This window comes from Lampetra fluviatilis, chromosome 10 (genome assembly GCF_964198595.1).
Source record: "Lampetra fluviatilis chromosome 10, kcLamFluv1.1, whole genome shotgun sequence".
In the NCBI taxonomy this organism is placed as follows: Eukaryota; Metazoa; Chordata; class Hyperoartia; order Petromyzontiformes; family Petromyzontidae; genus Lampetra; species Lampetra fluviatilis.
In genome coordinates, this window is record NC_136284.1 from 4,819,611 (window position 1) to 4,840,032 (window position 20,422).

A 20,422-nucleotide genomic window follows, 5' to 3' on the forward strand; every position below is an offset into this window, starting at 1 on the left:
AAGTAATAAAATAATAAAAATAAAACATAATAAAATTATTCTCACGACGTTTCAGCCACAACGCAAGCAGCCGTCCTCAGGTGAAAACCAGGTCCGTCGAGGCGACAGAGTCTGAATGAAACAGCACACGAGCTTGGAGCATATATATATAAGCTGGGCGCCTTGACATAGGAATTTGCATATCAAGAGGAATTTAGCATATTTATGGGAAATGCAGGAATGTGATTAGTACTACATATGCATGTGCATTATGCAGGATTAACAGCATCAAAGAAAGTTGCAGTTGCTGCTGCAGTTGCTGCTGCTGCAGCAGCAACTGCAACTTTCTTTGATGCTGCTGCAGCAGCAACTGCAACTTTCTTTTATGCTGTTAATCCTGCATAATGCACATGCATATGTAGTACTAATCACATTCCTGCATTTCCCATAAATATGCTAAATTCCTCTTGATATGCAAATTCCTTTGTCAAGGCGCCCAGCTTATATATATGCTCCAAGCTCGTGTGCTGTTTCATTCAGACTCTGTCGCCTCGACGGACCTGGTTTTCACCTGAGGACGGCTGCTTGCGTTGTGGCCGAAACGTCGTGAGAATAATTTTATTATGTTTTATTTTTATTATTTTATTACTTCCCTTCTACGTGACTTTACCGAAAGAACCAAGAAGATGAATCCCTGCAGTCACGAAAGCTTTAAATAAAAAAAAAACTAAATGTCGTGTTATTTCGAATAGTAATTGGTAACTGGGTTTAGACCAAGTCACTTCAAATGAAGAACCTGGATTAATGGCAGGTGGCTGACACCCAAATTAGAAACTAGAATCTCAGCAGTGGCAGCTCAGTTTTAGCACCTGGCCATATCTAGTTAATTTCAATATGCTATTCCCAGTGTTTCAAAGGGAATATTGGTCAAAAATAAGTCCCATAAGACTTTGCACTGCATAGTAAATGTCATACATGTGTAATGCGAGCGTAAATGGGAAGGCTGGATGTGACGATCCGGAAGGGAGGAATCAGGGTCACGTGGGAGAGAGGTTATAGAGGGGAGCCCGGAAGAGATCGGGGCCAGTCGATGGAGTGAAGAGGCGGGATCACGTTAGGTGGCCGCCACGCCATCAGCCACGTGGCTGATGGGGCTTGGCACACCGTCGGCCAGCGGTGTGCGGAGTGAGAGAAGAGTGTGCGGGGCACACGGGGCTAGCGGGGTGGCTAGCAGAGTGTGCGGGGCACACGGGGCTAGCGGAGTGGCTAGCAGGGCGTGCGTGGCACGCGAGAGGAGACGCTGGTCCCTTGTCAGGACCAGCGGGGTGAAGGGCGAGTGGAGGAGTTGAGGAAGCGAGTGCGCGGGGCGCGTGAGAGACGACGCTGGTCCGAGGAGGAGGCCAGCGGAATGCGGAGGAGAAGAACCCAATAAAGGACGAACGGAGACTTACATCGCCTGACAGAGTCCTTTATTACACATGTATGTCTGAATACAATCCTTACAAAAATACCACCGTTCTCTGCTACTCAATGTACATTGAGTAGCAATGTACATTGAGTAGCATTGATGTGCTTTGTATTTTGACAAACTATGCGACAAAATCAGAAAAGAGAATGTTTTAACAAGACTTTATTATGCGTGTAGACATGTCAGCAGATATTTAACGTCTAAATCTGTCGGCTTAATAACCAATGTAGATGTTAATATATTGTATTTACACATTTACTGTAAGCATTAAATCAAATATATATTACCATGTTTGTCCAGTAACCCAAGGTATCAATTGTACACTGGCCAGATGGTGGAAAGAGGCAACAATCCATTGCAGATGGGTTACAGCCCACATTCCATGTGCTTTCTGAAATGTGTACAATAAAAATCTTGAATAATGGATCTTCTGAATACAGGAGTTTGCATTGTGAACATTTGGCCAACAAGTAATGAGTTTCACCAAAATAACAACAAAGGCTTCATATCTTTTGGAAATATACACCTGTACATCAGACAAATAAGTACTGCATCGTATTACATTTCACTCCCGTAAGCTTACTTTTACTGTATTTCGCAAAAGATGATGTGGAATTAGATTTTCAACTAAACAAATGGTTGAATGTACAGTATAGTATATAACATACATGTAAAATTACATCAGCAATTGGCCTGAGTCAACTACAGAATGTTTACGTATTGCCTGAAATATGTGGATTGTTTCAATTGTAAAAAAAAATTGTAAACAGGCCTATTGTTGAGTTATGGGGCATTGTGTTGCAATTGTAAACAGGCGCAGTCATTTTGTAAGAATTGCTTTGGCAGCGCTAATGCGTGGATGCTAAGCAACCCCATCCCCTGGTGATGCGGCAGCAGTGGCATCGGTGGTGAACTGAGGGGTGGGAGGGCTGCGAGTGCTGGGAATGTCGCGTTCCAGTGCCGAGAAGGAGGCGAAGTAGGGCGCGGCGCAGGCCACAGGGTCAGCCGGCTTACGGAGCAGCAGGTACTGCAGGAAGTCGCCGAGCAAAGCCCGCAGCTCAGGGTGGGCCCTTGCATACTCCGCATGCTCTGAGAGCAGCTCCTCCTGCCACGAGGCACAGATGCGTACAACAGTGTGTATTCCACCATCACAAATCTGTCCCAGCAAATTAAAACAAAAATGTTTTACTAGGTAAGGCCCACTGAACTATATAGCTCTTTTCAGAAGCGATTTGGCCACAAATGATAGCTCAACGAAGTGGTTTATCATGTGGAAATGTATAGTAGCCAAATACTCGAAAGGCATGTTTCTAAATGTGGAGGAAAAAACCGGAGAACCCAGACAAAAATCCACGCGACTGCGAGAACTCCAAATATGCAGGCGTCAGGGTTGGGATCGAACCCACGCCTTCATGTATACCAGGCGAGGTAGTTAACATCTCGCCACCGTGGCACCCTTTATCTGCCCCCACCCAGTGTGGTAGTTGCCCATGGTGCAAATGTAATTTTCTATAACTGTTCACTTAATCTGACATTTTCATACGCAGCAATGTTTATTGTGTACATCGCCTACTTTTAAAGTAGAGTCGTGTTTCCTTACGTTAAAAGTAAGCCATTTGTTTTTGTCTGGTAAACTTACGGATTTGTGAATGATGTCACTGTAATTTTAAATAAATGCTCGCATATCTGACCTTTTCACATATCCCTCAATATCTGAGTCCCCAGGGAGTTGGATATGTGCATTACGCAAGGAGATACAATTACAGGTAAGTGCTGTGGATTACACAAAGAAAGATGCTCTTGTAAAGTTTCCAGCCAGGGCATTCTCCACTCCCCACCCCTGAAAAATTGACCCCTTTAAAATGGTTCCCAAACATCCGTGAGGAAGTTGCATCACTTAGTAAGGCAATACTTGCTTACAATTTAAAGTTCATAATTAATCAGCAACCAGCTTACAAATTACAGCAGTGGCGTTTCAGTCCAACTACACCAGGGCCCACGCACAGGAAGGGCCCAGGCTCCCAGCTATGAAGGGGGGAAATTGGACATGGGCCCCAAATCATTCCTTGCGCCAGGGCCCATGCCAGCCACGCTAGCCTCCCGAATTACTACGGTCTGCAGCAAGATACCAACAGCGTCTCATGTTGCCAAAGTAATTTCCTGCTCAAATGAGTAATGAGACAGTCTTCATCTTCTATTTACAGCGCTGAGTCAACGGTGAAAGTTTTACATTCATATGACAGAGGGCAATCTCTCCATAGGACAACTACTATTGACTTCCCCATGAAGTGGTAATCATTTAATCGACAAAGCAGAGATTATGGACTGAGTCATAGGTACAGCAGTTATTGCATTAGGAAAATATTTTGCTACATCTGTCCCACCACGATAATTCCAATGGATGTAAAATATGCATTATAGTCATACATATACAAAATTGACTCGACTAAGAAAACGGAACGCTTACAAGTGCGCAAAGTAGCATGAAGAGGTGCATTCTTGGAATTAAATTGTGCGACGTGAAGAGAATCAAATGGATTTGAGAGCAAACCCAAGTTAAAGACATAATTATTGTTTTTTCGCAAGCAGCTTAAAGAAGGAACATCCACCACAGAGATAGAGTGATGAAAGCAGCTCATGTGCAGTAGATGAATTGTTGTATCACAAAGCCATTCGCAATAGTGATAGCATGTTGGCCTTCATCCAGCAGTGAATATATCATGACTAATACGATATTTACATACATTCTGTGTATTTTTTACGTTTATTAAATGGTATAGCATCAATGAATACAATTCTGTACCTTGTTCACAAGGTCATTCCTTTGGTATGATAAATGGGAAGCAAAGCTAATATCACACAGATGATTGGCTGTTGTTTATGTTAATAAATACAACATTGTATTTACAAATCATCACAAAATGACAATGCAGTTCGTACAAAACTACACAGTATACAAACTAACCCTGCATACGCTAAGAAACATCTAGTCTTAATACAAATACTAGTTATACGTTGTACAGGCATCCAAGGGAAATGGGTGTTTTTTTCCAAATGTCATGGAAATATTGTTTCCAGTTTGCAACTTTCCTATCTGTAAAATAATTAAAAGTATCTAGTTTTTCCGTGAACTGTAAGTGCAATACCGTATTTTAATCCACATTAACTAATTTTGATAAAACAGTGCATGGTCTTTTTAGTCAATAAAAAAATGACATCAACGTGCCTACGTAGGGTATCTTCACCGTAGTCCAGGAAGCTAATTTGCGATAATGCTTCTTACGGTGTTCATTTCACAACTGTGGAAATAATTCTCATACAATTTACATTTGTATATCAGACACTTCACGTCCAGGTGAGAGGCCATTAAATGTGCTATAGTCTATAATGAGTTAATTGTGTCTAATTACACTATGATCGAAGCAGACAAGAATGTAATGGGAGCAGTGTCATGTTTGGAGTTACAACCTTTCTGTCGAGGAAACGGGAGTACATCTGCATGTCTTCCTCCCAATTCAGTGTCTGCTGCTCCACCCCAGAATCAGTGCCACCCTCCTTCTCATCAGCCTCCTCTGTATTATGAAATTAAGACAATCAATAATAAGCATGTGCAGAACAACAACACACCAAGACTCAAATAGCATAACTACAATTTGTTCATGTGTAAAATATTGGACTCGACGAGGGTGATTATGGCCATCATCATTTTATTTTTGTAATTTTCTGACCAGCCCCTACTGGACATCTCTGAAAAAAAGCTTCATAGCTCATTGGATTTCTCCCGGATAAATAAAGATTCTGATTCTGATCATTATCATCAATATCTTTAAAAAAAAACATGACTGTACCTGCTGCAGGTGTTTGTGCGGGTAGGCGTACAATCATCATGGTGGTAGGTGAGCCCACTTGCTCACGCCTCACCAGGTGCCTGTAAAGCAGAGGTGTCATAAGTTCACACGTGAGCGCACACACAAATTCTGAGCAGCACCTCCATGGGCAAAACCATTCTGTCCGAGAGGAGTGTTAGAGTATTTCTCATTTTGGTACATGCAGGCACATTAAGAAGTATTTTATTTCAAATTAACACAAGTGATATTAGTCCAAATGATTTTGGTGACAATAAAAAAACTAACTCACCCATCTCTTAAATAATAGCTATGCCACGTGGTTGGTGGAGCTGTCTGAGAGTAGAGCGTCCTTTCGATTCCAAACACTTCCACCTTTTCCTCGCCAACGCTCAGCTCTTCTGTACCCAAGGATCTCTAGGCAAGACAGTTTTGTTTAATTATTTATGTCATTCAAATGTGCCTCCAAAATATTACTACCATTACCTGTGAACTATCAAGCATGATGCTTGTCAATGTGTTGTTTTGAGCTTTAAATTTTGCTCATGCAGTTGCATTAGAATACCTGGAAAGTGGCACCAAATCAATGGAATTATTTGCTATTAGCAATTAAATATTCACATTTCAGACAAAAATGTATAATAATTTTGTTTGCCAAAAATAGCAGTGGTTAACGCCAGTGAGATTCCTTACCGCTTCATTCTAGATTTAAGTGTATATTGATTATTATCACTATTAGGAAGTATAAACACAGGCTTAGACGATTGGCTCAAGAAGCTGGTGGAAAACTTCAATCTAATGATGCAATTAAAGCCACTTGAGTGGTGTGCACGCACGTACGAAAGTGCAGGTCGCAAGGCAGGAATCGGAGTCGAGGCACAGGAAGGTGAGGTCATGGGGTACGTGTGCGCGCCGTGTCAACAGCCTGGTTAGGAGAAGGCACGATGCCTCCGAGAGAAAGCCGGCCAGATGGTTCATCTCCAGGCGCACAGACTCCCGTAGTACCTCCTGCATGCAAGTGTTCATATACAAGAAACCATATATTAACAAGACGCCAATGTCATAATTCAAGTTTGTTCGAATCCGCCGAGGTGCTTGTGATGAAACTGGGTTTTCAAGTATCACCAAGTACCACCAATAACTCTTCAAATAAATAAATAACTTTGTTTTTCAGTCTATCTAGCTAATTTCAGCTCTGACAGTTAACATATGGTCTGACTGTCATGTCAAAAAATATATCTGTCGTTAGCGTAGGCGGAAAAGTGCTGCCAACTTATTGTCTCAGAAGATATTCTATGCTATTACCTTCTGCAATCTATTGTCTACCACGGGGTAATGCAGTGTTCTGCGCGAGTTCTGAATAGATTCCCGCTGAAAGCACAATTGGAATAAATTTAGGTAAAAAATACAAGTTTGATAAAAGTACGTTAAAACTTTAAACTCATACTCACTTTTCCAACGGTGTAATGACCCTGTGCGATCCAGCTGCTCGGCAAGATATGACTAAGAGGAGTCTAAATTAAGCCAGTGTGTTATCATCCATGCCAAATTGGTTAGGTCAAAGCATTCAAATGTTTCCATTTGTCTTAAATGTTGTGTAACTGTATTGTTTATCATTTGAATGAATCGATAAAATAGCAAATCTCATGGAAAAATAATGCACCATTGTCAAAAGCAGTGTCAATGAGACAGAAATGGATGATGTATCATGGAAAACTGTGATAACTTCCATTTTTAGAGCAATTACGCATTTCATTAAAATATACATTCTCACCTCTCCCTCAGTCACGACCTTGTTCACAAGTAGTGACTCTTCTTGCCACACCAGTTCCACCTTCCTGTCCAGGGCTTGCTCATTCAGCTGTATGGGGAACACACATTGAATAACTACCAGAGGCACATACTAAAAATAGGCACGTAATAAATAAAAAAGCATATATGTTGAAACTCTTAAGGCCTTTACGCAATGTTATACATTTACAATCCACTGCTGGATGAAGGTCTCCCCACTGGACGTGGGTCATGATGGTTATTCGACAATATGCGGGTTTGGGTTAAGCAATTGAATGGGAGTAGAGTAGTGTACAGCAATGCACTTTTTTGCATTGCCCTCCGCTGTCCACAACATAGTTTCAAAGGAGCCTGCATTATGGTGGTTGCTCATCCAAGCACTATTCATGCTCAACCCCATGTACTTTTTGAGATATGAGGAGCTCGGGTGCATTGCGGGTAATTTGGTCATAGGCCTGCCCAATATAAAGAAGTAAAACTTGATTGGTCTTCATAAAATAATCTCACTCTAGAAAACGATTGTATTTTCACATTCAAAGATTATATGTTAATGCCTTTGCCATTGGCAATGAGTCGTCATTATGAGCGACGATGTTGCAACTTTCTTCAGCGCTTCAGATATCAAAAGTGAATTAACAATGAATACTTCAGTTTTCTTAAATGACTTTCCATACCTCAAGATATTCATGATGGTGTTGTTCCAGTGTCACAAGATTGGTGGTGACATATGCTGAAAAACAATATTGCCATAATAATTAGGTAAATATATTTCCTCTAATGTAGAGATTTATAGCAGCTTGTTAAATCCATTGGCAGGAATACCGTTTAGCTATACAAGTTTCAAGAACCCATACTCTTTGGTTTTTTCGGTAAAGTCACGTAGGTAAAAAATAAAATAAAAATAACGTAAATCACGACGTTTCGGAGGCAATACAAGCATCCGTCTTCAGGTGGCACCGTCACAGGAAAATTACTGTATCATTAATTTATTTTTTATTTTATTTTTTACCTACGTGAATTTACCGAAAAAATCAAACAGTATGGACCCTTGCAGTCACGAAAACTTCAAATCTAGAATTAAGTTTCAAGAAGGTTGTTAAATTACATGGGTTTCTTGTTCTTGTTTCCATTTTAGGCAAACCCCCTACATTTTGCTTTCGGAGCTGTCACAACTACTGTATAATTTATGCTAAGGTAATCTACTTATCCACAAAAATTTTTTGTCAATAACACTGCCCTAATATAAAAATATATAATTGGTGACAAAAGGACAATGGTCCTTCTTAATAGCACATGTGCTATGAACATCAACGATTGTGTTCCATCACGTGCTATGTAGAAAGGGCATTGCCTGAAATGTCATCCATTAGTTTTTTGGAACTTGTGCACCACTGCCAATGCGGTATCACCAAGTAATCTATTTATTTAATCGGTAAAGAGTATCACAATTCATATTCAGGTGGGTTCTGCACTGGGTTGCTTGGCCAATTCGCTCATGAGTATTTGGCAAGTGTGATGAAAGTGGAGTACCCGGAGAAAACCCTCACATATTAGGGAGTAACTTTCAAAGTTCCACACAGATTCAATAATCCGTTGGTGTCCTACTATCTGCTGGCTACCTTTCAGCCTAACCTTACAAACACCTGGTATACCCATTAAATCTTCCATCCAAGTACTAATCAAGCTCATACCTGTTGAGCTTCAGAGATCTGACGAGCTCTGGCGTATTCTTGCGTGATTCAAAAAAACTGGTGCAAAGTGGCACACCACGTGCAAAACCCACCACACACGGTTGTGCCGCATGGAATGTCGTTGATGGCTCCTTTGCTGGTGGCGTGCACGAGGAAGCGCGTGCCTCCACCACTGTCGGGGTGTTCGCGGTATGGCGCAGAGTAAACTCGCATCCTGAATTCGCCCAGGTGCGTGCCGTCCCGTGACATGGTCATCAGCTCATCCCCAAACAGGCAGCGGCTCAGTTCCTGTGGGTCTGCACTCACAAGGGAGAACATTCGCTCACCTTCATCACAGTGCACTGCTGCTGTGTTTGTTTGGCTGTGATGCTATTCATAAGGGTGGACCACTATGGGTTAGTGTTATCTGCATGGCAATACATGGACTTTTTTCATTAATGGAAATAAATACAATAGATTTCATGAAATAATTCATGTAAATCTAAATAAAACTATTTATTCCCAATTTACAACACAACTCACTACCATAACTTAAATAGTGTATCCTATTTAAAGTTGTGGCCCACACGGTTCTGATAAGGTTATTTTTTGATGAACAAGTCAGGAAAAATAATAAATACACATGCTTTATGCATTGCGTTTCAACGTGCATTGATAATTATTTGTGTTTCATCAGCAGTATGGAAGCCAACTTGTAGCTGTCAGGGAAAAATGCATTCGTATATTTACAAATAGGCATTTTTTATGTAATTGTGTCTCCGAGTTTTGAGCAAACTTCTTTCATCAACTTGTCCAGTTTTCCAAAAAGTAATTCCCAAATTTAGTTAACATTTTATTATCTATATGAGTGTCATAGTGCCAGTCCATTACGGACAGATGGGTGGGCAGAGCTAATGCATAAACGTTTGCCATACTTAGTCGTAAAGGGTTAAAACAGGTTCATGCTCACTATATAAGGAGCTTATATCCAGTGTTCGTACCGATGGAGGCAAGGAAGTTGATGGCCTCTTCACTCGCACGAAGATGGGAGAGGGCACCTTCACTTTCCTGATCCATTATAACTTGTGCAGCCTGCACAGATAGCAATGTCATTAAGCTGCATCGGGCAATCATAACATTCACATAATCAAAGGTCAAAATTGCACATCAAAGAACGACATTTAAAAAATAAAATGTCTTCATGTAATCTGAACATTTTTATGCATAAATATATATGTATTCTGTACATTACAAGTTGAGAATTGGAAATGTGATGGTGTCATAGTCCCACACAGAATTTGAAAGTTATCTGAAATTACAGTGCTGTAAATAGTAAGCTAAAGTCTGTAAATAATTACAGCTCTCCAGATGTCTCAATGGATTTAGTGTAATGGTCAGTCGCACAAAGCACCTGAAGTTGAATTTTACCCGAAGTTGCACTGATTTAAATGGTAAAACTGAGGGTATATTTCTTTAGAGTTATTTTATCCAACCGGCCATTGGTTTTGAACATAACATGTGTTTACTGCATCAACAAGACGACATTAAGCAAGTCATCAAACCACTGAATCTTCATAAAACATTTGTGGAGCTGTACATAGCACAGTGGTTAGCAATATGATCCTGATGACCGAATTCGATTCCCAGCACCGGGTAGCATCAGTGGTGAGTGATTTCTGAGCCAGTGCTACCCACACCTCTCTCATTCCTTCTACCATCCGCACTGACCAGCCGTGGTGAAGTATGGTCAAACATCCCCCATGATCGACACGGCCTAGCTAGGGCCTTTATCCAGCAGTAGGTTGGTAAAGAGCTGTTATATTTTAATCTAGATTAGCTTACCTTTTGAATATTTTCAGATATCTGTTAACATATATTCAAATATCCTGTGCTGTACACGTAAACCATGCATCCTTTGTGCTGTTGTAATGCGGGCGAAAGCGACCTTCCGGATGTGACGTCACGAGGAGGCGGAGCCAGGTGACGTGGGTGAAAGGTAGGGGGTCCTTAAGCGGGTAAACCGGAAGGAGAAGGCAGTCGGGGTGTGAATGGAAAGGTGTGGGGCCACGCGGGCGTACGAGCCGAGGGGGCACCGTCAGAAGCGGGAGCCAACCCTGGGAACAGTAGGGAGCTACTGGGAGGTGTAAAGCTGCAGATAGAGATAGGCAGTAAGGCTGTGTGTGAGGAGCAGCGGGGTGGCTGCCAGGAGTCGCAGGAGCGACGAGAAGGCGAGACAGCACGAGGCCGTCAGAGCTGCAGCAGGAACAGCCAAGGGAGCTGTGTGGGAGTACAGCAGCGGAGCTGCTGTGGGGCTGCAAGAGCGACAAGAACAGCAGCGGGGCTGCTGATGTGGACTGGAGTGACATCAGAACCAGCACAGAGAGAATAAGAGAGACAGCCGTGTGGGGACGCAGTACGGACCGAATAAAGGACACTGAGCCAGATATCGTGGTCAAGTCTTTTATTACACTGGGGTCAGAAGTGAAACGGCATGTCTAAGCAAGTAAGGAAGAAAATTCCCCCGGCGCCAGCATCGGCTTCTTCGTCCGACGACGACGAATTCCCTCCGACCACGGATTTTGCTGGGGTGGTGGAGGAGAGCCCTGCTGAGGCGAGCACGGGGACGGGCGTGGAAGATGTCGGCGCGATGGCGGGTCCGTCAACAACATCGGACGCTGAGCAAAGATGGCAACAGGTGGCAGAACAACTGGAGACACTCAAAGACGTCCTGGCGCATCTGTGTCACCTCGTTACGCCAAGGACGACGATGGAACGAGAAGGTGCTCCACGGGCCGCCACGTTGCCTGCCCTGCCGCCGCCATTGGCCACGCGGCAAGAAGACGCCATCTTGCGCGCTCCGCGGCGCCAAACCGCCATCTTGGCCACGCCGCGGGCCGACGCCATTTTGAATTTACCTCCACAACAACCATCATTGGAAGACGGCGTGAAGAGGAGTCGGAGTCGCCACCTTACTACAGTTAAGGAATTCTCTATCGGGGGCGATTGGAGCGCTTTCGCCTGCCGATTTTTGGCGGCGGTTCGTTCAGCAAGATGGACCGATGCGGAGGCCTTGGAAGTGTTGCCGACTCTACTGGACGACGAATCTGTGCGATTTTTCCGTTCCATAACGGCCGATAAGAAGAAGACTTTATGTGGAGTTTTTGAGGAAATGGCCGACGCCTATGAGCCACCTGACGACGCGCATCGGCGATTCGCTCAACGACAACGAGCACCCGAAGAATCGCCCGTGGCGTTCAGGGGTGCGGTGTTGGAGCTGGCCATGGCAGCATATCCTGACACGCCACAGGATCTGCTCGAGCCCCTCATATTGGGAAAAATGCTGGAGCTGTCTCGGGATCTGGGGATCCCCATGCCTGTGTGTGGGCATGAGAAGCTCACGTCCCGGGCGGCAGCAAAGTGTCTGGACGCGCAGTTTAATCTCCGTCGCTGGAAGCAAGTGGCGGCATGGACGGGTGGGCCCGTCAAGGAAGGAGGCGCGATGGGGTGGGACCCCACAAGGGCGATCTATGTGCCGGATGAGCGGGGTCCACAGGAGCTGACGGCTGCCTCCTCTCCATGGCCGGGACGCGGAAGGCCGGGGCCGCGCGCTACGCCATCGGGACGGGGCCGCCGGGATGCAGGACCTGCGCTTCGGCGCAACGAGGCCGATTGCTTCCGCTGCGGCCGTAGGGGCCATTACGCCAAAGATTGCTGGGCCCGCTTCCCGGGTCCGCCGCAGCAGGAGCCCACAACACCGGACAAGCCGACCAAGGAACCTCCGAAACAGGCATGTCGGCACGCACCAGACACTCGGCAAGGCTTTACACCTCACCCACCACCTGTGTTGCGCGATCCTATTGTTGTTGTTAAAGAAAGGCCATCGACGGGGCCTTGTCATTCAGTTACGCAGTGGCGCAAATTGGCACGGAGAGTTGTCGCGGCCGCTACGGGTTCGTCCACTGTACCGGGGTCCATACAAGGTGTGGACGTGCGCATTTTGGTCGACTCGGGAGCGTCTGCGACTATTATATCGGATGTCATTTTCCATCTGTTGGGCATTCCGCCGGGGGCTGTGCGTCCGGTTTATGGGTCTTGCGTCGCTGCAAACGGGGGTAGTATGGGGATTGTGGGCCAGGTGGATGCTAAGATATCTATAGGGGATGTGTCGGCTTCGGGCGTTGTGTTAATATCGAGATCTTTGGCGGTTCCTTGCTTACTAGGCACGGATTTTTTGGCTAAGATGCCCATTTTGATTAAAATCAATGAGAATTGTATTGAATTGCCGGGGGGCCGTCGAATCTCGTTTCTGCCGTCGCCCTGGGGGCGACCTGCTTCGGCCGTACAGGTGCAGGCGCTGTCCGTCGCATCTGTGGACATCCCACCTGGTTCACAGATGCTTATACCCTTGCGGTATCGGAAGCCCCTGCCCAATCGGCTAGGAGCATTAGGGGTCTTGTTGTCACCATCCGCCACGATAACAACGGGATTGGCGTTAGTTGGGGCACAGACCATCGTCCGGCCGGATCAATTACCGGTTTTACAGGTGCTTAATGCGGGGGTGGAAAACGTCCGTGTTCCGGCCGGTACGGTTGTGGCACATGCCACTACGGCGTTTGCGACGCACGATTGTCCGCATCGCCGAGGAGTGGTCGCTGGTGTTTCCGAGCCAAGGGGTTCGGATAATCGTTGGATCGCTACCTTATGTGACGAAAATTCTTCCCTGTCCGTGGGGCAACGTGATGCGCTGCGTAAATTGTTGCTGACGTATTCGGATGTATTCAGCTCCGACGATTTGGATTTGGGACGCACATCGTTGCTTTCCCATCACATTGAGACGGGCGACGCTGCCCCTATTCGGTTAAATTCGCATCGGATGAGTCCAGCGGAGCGAGAACACGTTCGGGGGGCGGTGGAAGACATGTTGGCTGCGGACATTATATCGCCATCTAACAGCCCATGGGGCGCTCCTGTGGTCTTGGTTAAGAAAAAGGATGGCAACTTGAGATTTTGTGTCGATTTCCGGAAATTGAATAAGATATCGGTGGCAGATGCGTACCCCCTGCCGCGTATGGACGACTCCCTTGACGCATTGTCGGGGGCTAAGTTCTTTTCCACACTGGACCTCTCTTCGGGATTTTGGCAGCTTCCCCTTGACGAGTCCTCACGGGAGAAAACCGCATTCCGTACGCCGCAGGGGTTATTTCAATTCAACTGCCTCCCGATGGGATTGAATGCGGCCCCTGCTACGTTTCAAAGATTGATGGAGCTCGTTTTGACGGGGTTGCAGTGGGAGACGTGTCTTATATATTTGGACGATATTATTGTGTTCAGCCGCACATTTGAGGAACATTTAACGCGGCTGGAGACAGTGTTCACGAGGATGCGCTCTGCCAATTTGAAATTCAAACCAAAGAAATGCCACCTACTGCAACGGTCCGTCCGTTATTTGGGGCACATTGTGAGTGCCGAGGGGGTGTCCACGGATCCGGAAAAGACGGCGTGTGTCCGGGATTGGCCGACTCCGGCCTCTGTGGGGGATGTTCGACGGTTTTTGGGATTTGCCTCGTATTACCGAAGATTTGTGCCGGGGTTTGCGACGATTGCGAGGCCCTTGCATCTCCTTACGGGTAAAGGACGGAAATTTGTTTGGGGAGAGCCGGAAGAGGCGGCCTTTCGGAGTCTGCGTGATCTATTGGCTACGGCCCCGACATTGGATTATCCCGATTTTGATCGCCCTTTCATTCTCGATACGGACGCGAGTGACACAGGTATTGGGGCGGTATTATCACAGTCTAAAGGGGGCGTAGAGCGCGTCGTGGCGTATGGTAGCCGAGTCTTGTCGCCTGCGGAAACACGCTACTGTGTCACTCGTAGAGAACTTTTGGCGGTTGTTTTTTTCCTACGGCAATTTCGACCGTACCTTTACGGTCGTTCTTTTATTGTGCGTACGGATCATGCGGCCTTGCAATATGCACTTAAAATGGACCAGCCATCGGGACAGTGGGCACGTTGGTTGGACACGCTGCAGGAGTTTTCCTTCCAAATTCAACATCGGAAGGGAGTGCGCCATGCGAACGCTGACGCACTTTCCAGATTACCAGGGCGCGCCCCTTGTAAATGTGCGTCGGGGACGCATAGGTGTTCGCCGATTCTCAACCCCCCTCAGCCGCTCACGTTGGCCGTCGGGAAGTCGGATACTCCGATGGAACCGGGACCGACTGATGGGGTTTTGAATCTGCCGCGGTCTGTCTGGATTCGGGAACAGATGATGGACGAGTCGTTGTTGTCCATGCGGAAGCGGTCTATGAGGGACAATGGGAGTCCGAGTTCGGCTGTGGGGCCGCGAACCGCTCTCCGAGATGGTCTGCTTATGTGGCAGGAAAGGTTCCAGGAAAGCTGGCGTGTGGTGGTACCAACGTCCTTGCGATTTGAGTTGATTAGAACTCTCCATTGTGACACACTATTGCATTTAGGGGTGCAGAAGACCTTGTTGACGTTACAACGTCATTATTTTTGGCACGGCATGGCGACAGATGTCGTAGGGCACGTGCGCGCGTGCCCTGAATGCGCCCGGCGTAAGCCGCCTAAACATCCTTACGTGCCGCCTCTCCAGTCGATTCAGGTGTCTCGAGTCAATGAATTGGTGGCACTGGACATATTGGGACCCTTCCCACCATCGCCGAGGGGAAATAAATATTTGCTGGTAGGGGTCGAGTATCTCTCCCGTTGGCCGATGGCCTGGCCGTTGCCCGATCAGTCGGCCGCGGCCATCACCGACGCCTTTTTGTTTGGGTACATTATGGACAAGGGGGCGCCGGAGAGACTCCTCACGGACCAGGGCCGAAATTTTTCTTCTAAATTATTGGCTGAAGTGTGCGCAGGCCTTGGGACCAAGAAGATACGGACATCTCCATACCATCCGCAGACGGATGGTATGGTTGAGCGGCTGAACAGGACATTGTCTGCCATGCTTTGCCATACTGTGAGTGAACAGCAATCGGATTGGGATCTGCACATCCCCGGAGTGCTTTCGGCGTACAGGATGACGCCCCATGCGGCTACAGGGTATTCGCCGTTTTACCTTATGTATGGTCGGGAAAACGTGCCTCCGGTGGATGTGCAATTGGGTACTGGGGTGAAGGGACCTCGTAAACCACTCCCTGAATACATTCAGGACACGGTTCGCCGGGTTACGGAGGCGCGGGAAAACGCCCGCGTGGCTACGGCCAAAGCCCAGGCCCGGAACGAGCGGTATGCTCGGCGGTCTGAGGGGGAGTGCCCCTGGAAGGTGGGAGACCTGGCCTGGCTCCATTGCCCGCAGGTGCGGCCGGGGACCTCTCCTAAATTGCACAAACCTTGGCATGGTCCTGTGCGCCTCATTGAGGTTCCCAATCCACAGTCGGCGCGCGTTCAGTTTGGTTCTCGCCGTTGGTTTGTCCATACGTCGCGGTTGAAACCATATGTTGCTCCCCTACGTGATGCGTCATCTCCCAATGTTGCCTTGCCGGGGTCTGTTGCTGCTGACTCTGACTCTTCCCCGCCTGCGTCCATTGATCTTGCTAGAGCGCCTGTCGTACCTGTTCCAGACAGGCCGACCGTGACACCGCGGGGGAGGAGTGGGCCTGCTCGGAGGGCGCCTGCCAAGGCTGCGGGACCTTCAAGCCCGGCGACCCTTCCGACCCCGCTGCAGGCGCATTCGCCGAATATGACCAAGACTGATTCGTCAGGGACACGAGATGTCGGTGGACTTCCAATCGCAGCAAGGGAATTACCCCCTGTCATTTCTCGTGTTCCATCGCGTCCCCGTTCTACAAGTGGGCCGCCGACCGTCCGGGACGGGCCGGCGACCCGCACTCGTTCCAAATCGCTTACGTTTCGTTGATTGTATGTTGTTATTGTTCTTGTTCTTGCCGTCGTATTTATCGCATGCTTTCGTACGTTCGTCGATGTTACTTGTGTGTTGTTCTTGTTGTTATATTGCATGCTTAGTGTCCTTTAAGGGGGAAGGTCGGTTCACCGCATTACGCTTTGGTGTTGTTCAGCCGAGGTCGGCTGGGTTTTTTCTATGGGGGAGGGTGGTGTAATGCGGGCGAAAGCGACCTTCCGGATGTGACGTCACGAGGAGGCGGAGCCAGGTGACGTGGGTGAAAGGTAGGGGGTCCTTAAGCGGGTAAACCGGAAGGAGAAGGCAGTCGGGGTGTGAATGGAAAGGTGTGGGGCCACGCGGGCGTACGAGCCGAGGGGGCACCGTCAGAAGCGGGAGCCAACCCTGGGAACAGTAGGGAGCTACTGGGAGGTGTAAAGCTGCAGATAGAGATAGGCAGTAAGGCTGTGTGTGAGGAGCAGCGGGGTGGCTGCCAGGAGTCGCAGGAGCGACGAGAAGGCGAGACAGCACGAGGCCGTCAGAGCTGCAGCAGGAACAGCCAAGGGAGCTGTGTGGGAGTACAGCAGCGGAGCTGCTGTGGGGCTGCAAGAGCGACAAGAACAGCAGCGGGGCTGCTGATGTGGACTGGAGTGACATCAGAACCAGCACAGAGAGAATAAGAGAGACAGCCGTGTGGGGACGCAGTACGGACCGAATAAAGGACACTGAGCCAGATATCGTGGTCAAGTCTTTTATTACACTGTGATAAAAAAAAAATCCAAAGTGGTTTCCCTATCAAAAGAACATGGGAACGGCGCTCATGTTTTAATAAAAAAATCACAGGCAGTTTTATACATTCCACATTACAATGACGGGGGAAGTCATTCCATAGAACAACCCAGCCACTATAATACTGCAGTCCAGCATGTTGCATAAGCTGGTACACTGCACCCAAATGCAGTACCATGTAGCATAGTTGTGTGTATACTGTTACACCTGTCAACCCATAAAGGTTTACCCGTATTCTTGTACAGGGAAGTTGAGTTTTCAGGTCTATACGGCTTACAGCCGTTTCAATACGGGCACATTTAGTTTCGTCTATTTGTGTTTCTCTCTTGTGATGGGAGCTTGTAGGATGAACGTTGAGATGTATGAGGGCACGGGTGACCAATACGGTCTGAATTTGTAATAAGCTAGGCACTGATAAGGGGTTGACAGGTATGTAGTGGTGAGTGTACTAGTGGTGAGTGTAGTGGTGAGTGTAGTAGTGGTGAGTGTACTAGTGGTGAGTGTGCTAGTGGTGAGTGTAGTGGTGAGTGTAGTGGTGAGTGTAGTGGTGAGTGTAGTGGTGAGTGTACTAGTGGTGAGTGTAGTAGTGGTGAGTGTACTAGTGGTGAGTGTAGTGGTGAGTATACTAGTGGTGAGTGTAGTAGTGGTGAGTGTGCTAGTGGTGAGTGTAGTGGTGAGTGTACTAGTGGTGAGTGTAGTAGTGGTGAGTGTAGTGGTGAGTGTACTAGTGGTGAGTGTAGTAGTGGTGAGTGTACTAGTGGTGAGTGTACTAGTGGTGAGTGTAGTGGTGAGTGTACTAGTGGTGAGTGTACTAGTGGTGAGTGTACTAGTGGTGAGTGTAGTAGTGGTGAGTGTAGTGGTGAGTTTACTAGTGGTGAGTGTAGTGGTGAGTGTAGTAGTGGTGAGTGTAGTAGTGGTGAGTGTAGTGGTGAGTGTACTAGTGGTGAGTGTACTAATGGTGAGTGTACCAGTGGTGAGTGTAGTGGTGACTGTACTAGTGGTGAGTGTACTAGTGGTGAGTGTACTGGTGGTGAGTGTAGTGGTGGTGAGTATACCAGTGGTGAGTGTAGTGATGAGTGTACTAGTGGTGAGTGTAGTGGTGAGTGTACTAGTGGTGAGTGTACTAATGGTGAGTGTACCAGTGGTGAGTGTAGTGGTGACTGTACTAGTGGTGAGTGTAGTGGTGAGTGTACTAGTGGTAATTGTCTATTTGTTTGTGTTTCTCCCTTGTGATGGAAGCTTGTAGGATGAACGTTGAGATCTATAAGGGGCACCAATACGGTCTGAATTTCTCTGTAATAAGGTAGACACCACGCCAGGCCGCCTTTGACTCCCCACAAATGCTGCTCTCCCACCCCCCACATCGCACCAGGTACTCGTTTTTTAAGGCTGAGTCGACCTAGGGGAGAGACCCAAGATCAGTGCTGGTTCAGTTGATCGTCAGTGGTGTTGCCCGTGAGCGGGGAATCGAACCCGGGTTGCCGGGTTTGTAGAGGGGTGGAAATAATAATAATTAACTTACCCAGTTGGTTGTTGTCGAGTTGTTGTTGAGTTGGTTGTTGTTGAGTTGGTTGTTGTTGTTGAGTTGGTTGTTGCTGAGTTGGTTGTTGTTGTTGAGTTTGTTGTTGTTGGGTTGGTTGTTGATGAGTTGGTTGTTGAGTTGGTTGTTGAGTTGGTTGTTGAGTTGGTTGTTGAGTTGGTTGTTGTTGAGTTGGTTGATGTTGAGTTGGTTGTTGCTGAGTTGGTTGAGTTGGTTGTTGTTGAGTTGGTTGTTGAGTTGGTTGTTGTTGTTGAGTTGGTTGTTGTTGAGTTGGTTGTTGTTGAGTTGGTTGTTGCTGAGTTGGTTGTTGTTGAGTTGGTTGTTGAGTTGGTTGTTGTTGAGTTGGTTGTTGTTGAGTTGGTTGTTGTTGTTGTTGAGTTGGTTGTTGAGTTGGTTGTCGTTGAGTTGGTTGTTGTTGAGTTGGTTGTTGAGTTGGTTGTTGTTGTTGAGTTGGTTGTTGTTGTTGAGTTGGTTGTTGAGTTGGTTGTTGACGAGTTGGTTGCTCACAGCGGAGCAGGCCTCGCGCGTTTAGCAGCAGCGGCTCGTCCGTCACCAAGGCGACGGTGTTGTTGTTGTTACCATGGCGACGGTGGGGCGTGCACCAAGGGGCATCTACGGCGACTCAGATGATTGCAAATTCACCGCTTTGAACGGGACGGTCTTGCTAAAGCCCAAACCACACACAACAAACCCATTATCAAGATGCGGCTTGTGTACAAACACCGTCGTGTGCCACGTGGAGCTGCAAGATCCGACCGCGTCCGCATTGGCTTCTTGGTTGCCGAGCGAATGCTTTAAGAAGTGTTCGCGCTCGTTACAACACAAAGTGTTCGCTGCAAATGAACCACGATTGATTGATTACCATCGATCGTGTGAACTCGGGTCGTCGTCGACATCATCATCATCACAGCAGCAGCAGAGGATTTTGGCTATAGGCCATCGAACAAAGACGGTCAACGTCTCATCGCGCGCGTTCAGATGCGCTTCTGCGGGCCGTCTGGAACATTCTCCGTTCCGATATTCAGGAAACTACTGGAGCTGTGCGCTTTTTATTTTCGTAAACACATCGAGACTGAAAACTATTTTGTTTAGCACCGCTTTTGTGTTTAGTTTGTTTTCCTTCCGCCGCACATCCGTTCCGCGTGGTTGGCTACGTACGGTGCGAAAGAAGTTCAATGGTTCAAGTTTATGTATTAGGTATAGCCCTGTGAGCCATTCGGCTCTTGAGTCGGGTGCAACCGCAACAAACAAAAAGCAAAAACATGAACAAGAAAACATCTTAAAGTGAATATGTGACTTTGTGCAAACAGAAAATCCAAGAAAAGACAGCAAAATATTGCAGAAAAAGCACCGGACACCAACGCTGTGTGCAAAAATCCCAGTGGGATGCAAGTCAAACAACAACCACAAGACAACTTAGATTAAGGCCATCAGTCTACAATGGTACTGGTGGCCAGGACAAAAAAATAACCCGCG

General features: G+C 47.1%; 1 protein-coding gene across 3 annotated transcripts; it reads right to left on the reverse strand.

Moving 5' to 3' along the window:
• Positions 1–1,475: 1,475 nt before the first annotated feature.
• CATIP (ciliogenesis associated TTC17 interacting protein) lies at positions 1,476–19,226 on the reverse strand. 3 transcript variants are annotated; one of them, XM_078859984.1, is made up of 11 exons: positions 19,193–19,226; positions 18,929–18,961; positions 9,755–9,845; positions 8,867–9,070; positions 7,758–7,813; positions 7,067–7,153; positions 6,133–6,300; positions 5,585–5,709; positions 5,296–5,375; positions 4,916–5,019; positions 1,476–2,552 (listed from the first exon to the last, which is right to left on the reverse strand). In XM_078859984.1, exons 3-11 carry the CDS (start codon positions 9,828–9,830, stop codon positions 2,310–2,312), a joined length of 1,143 nt encoding a protein of 380 aa, XP_078716110.1. In that variant the 5' UTR covers positions 9,831–9,845; positions 18,929–18,961; positions 19,193–19,226; the 3' UTR covers positions 1,476–2,309. The 3 variants fall into 3 exon arrangements, with proteins under 3 accessions (XP_078716110.1, XP_078716109.1, XP_078716108.1); XM_078859983.1 differs by lacking the exon at positions 19,193–19,226 and adding an exon at positions 19,082–19,114 and having other exon boundaries at positions 18,929–18,949; XM_078859982.1 differs by lacking the exon at positions 19,193–19,226 and having other exon boundaries at positions 18,929–19,055.
• Between the last annotated feature and the right edge of the window lie 1,196 nt (positions 19,227–20,422).

Coding starts and splice junctions, on each gene's coding strand:
- CATIP (XM_078859984.1), bottom strand. CDS start 9,830: ATGGATCAGGAAAGTGAAGGTGCCCTCTCCCATCTTCGTGCGAGTGAA. Junction 7,154..7,757: donor ACCATCATGAATATCTTGAG/GTATGGAAAGTC, acceptor TTCCCCATACAG/CTGAATGAGCAAGCCCTGGA. Junction 5,710..6,132: donor GCCTTGCGACCTGCACTTTC/GTACGTGCGTGC, acceptor TGTCTTGCCTAG/AGATCCTTGGGTACAGAAGA.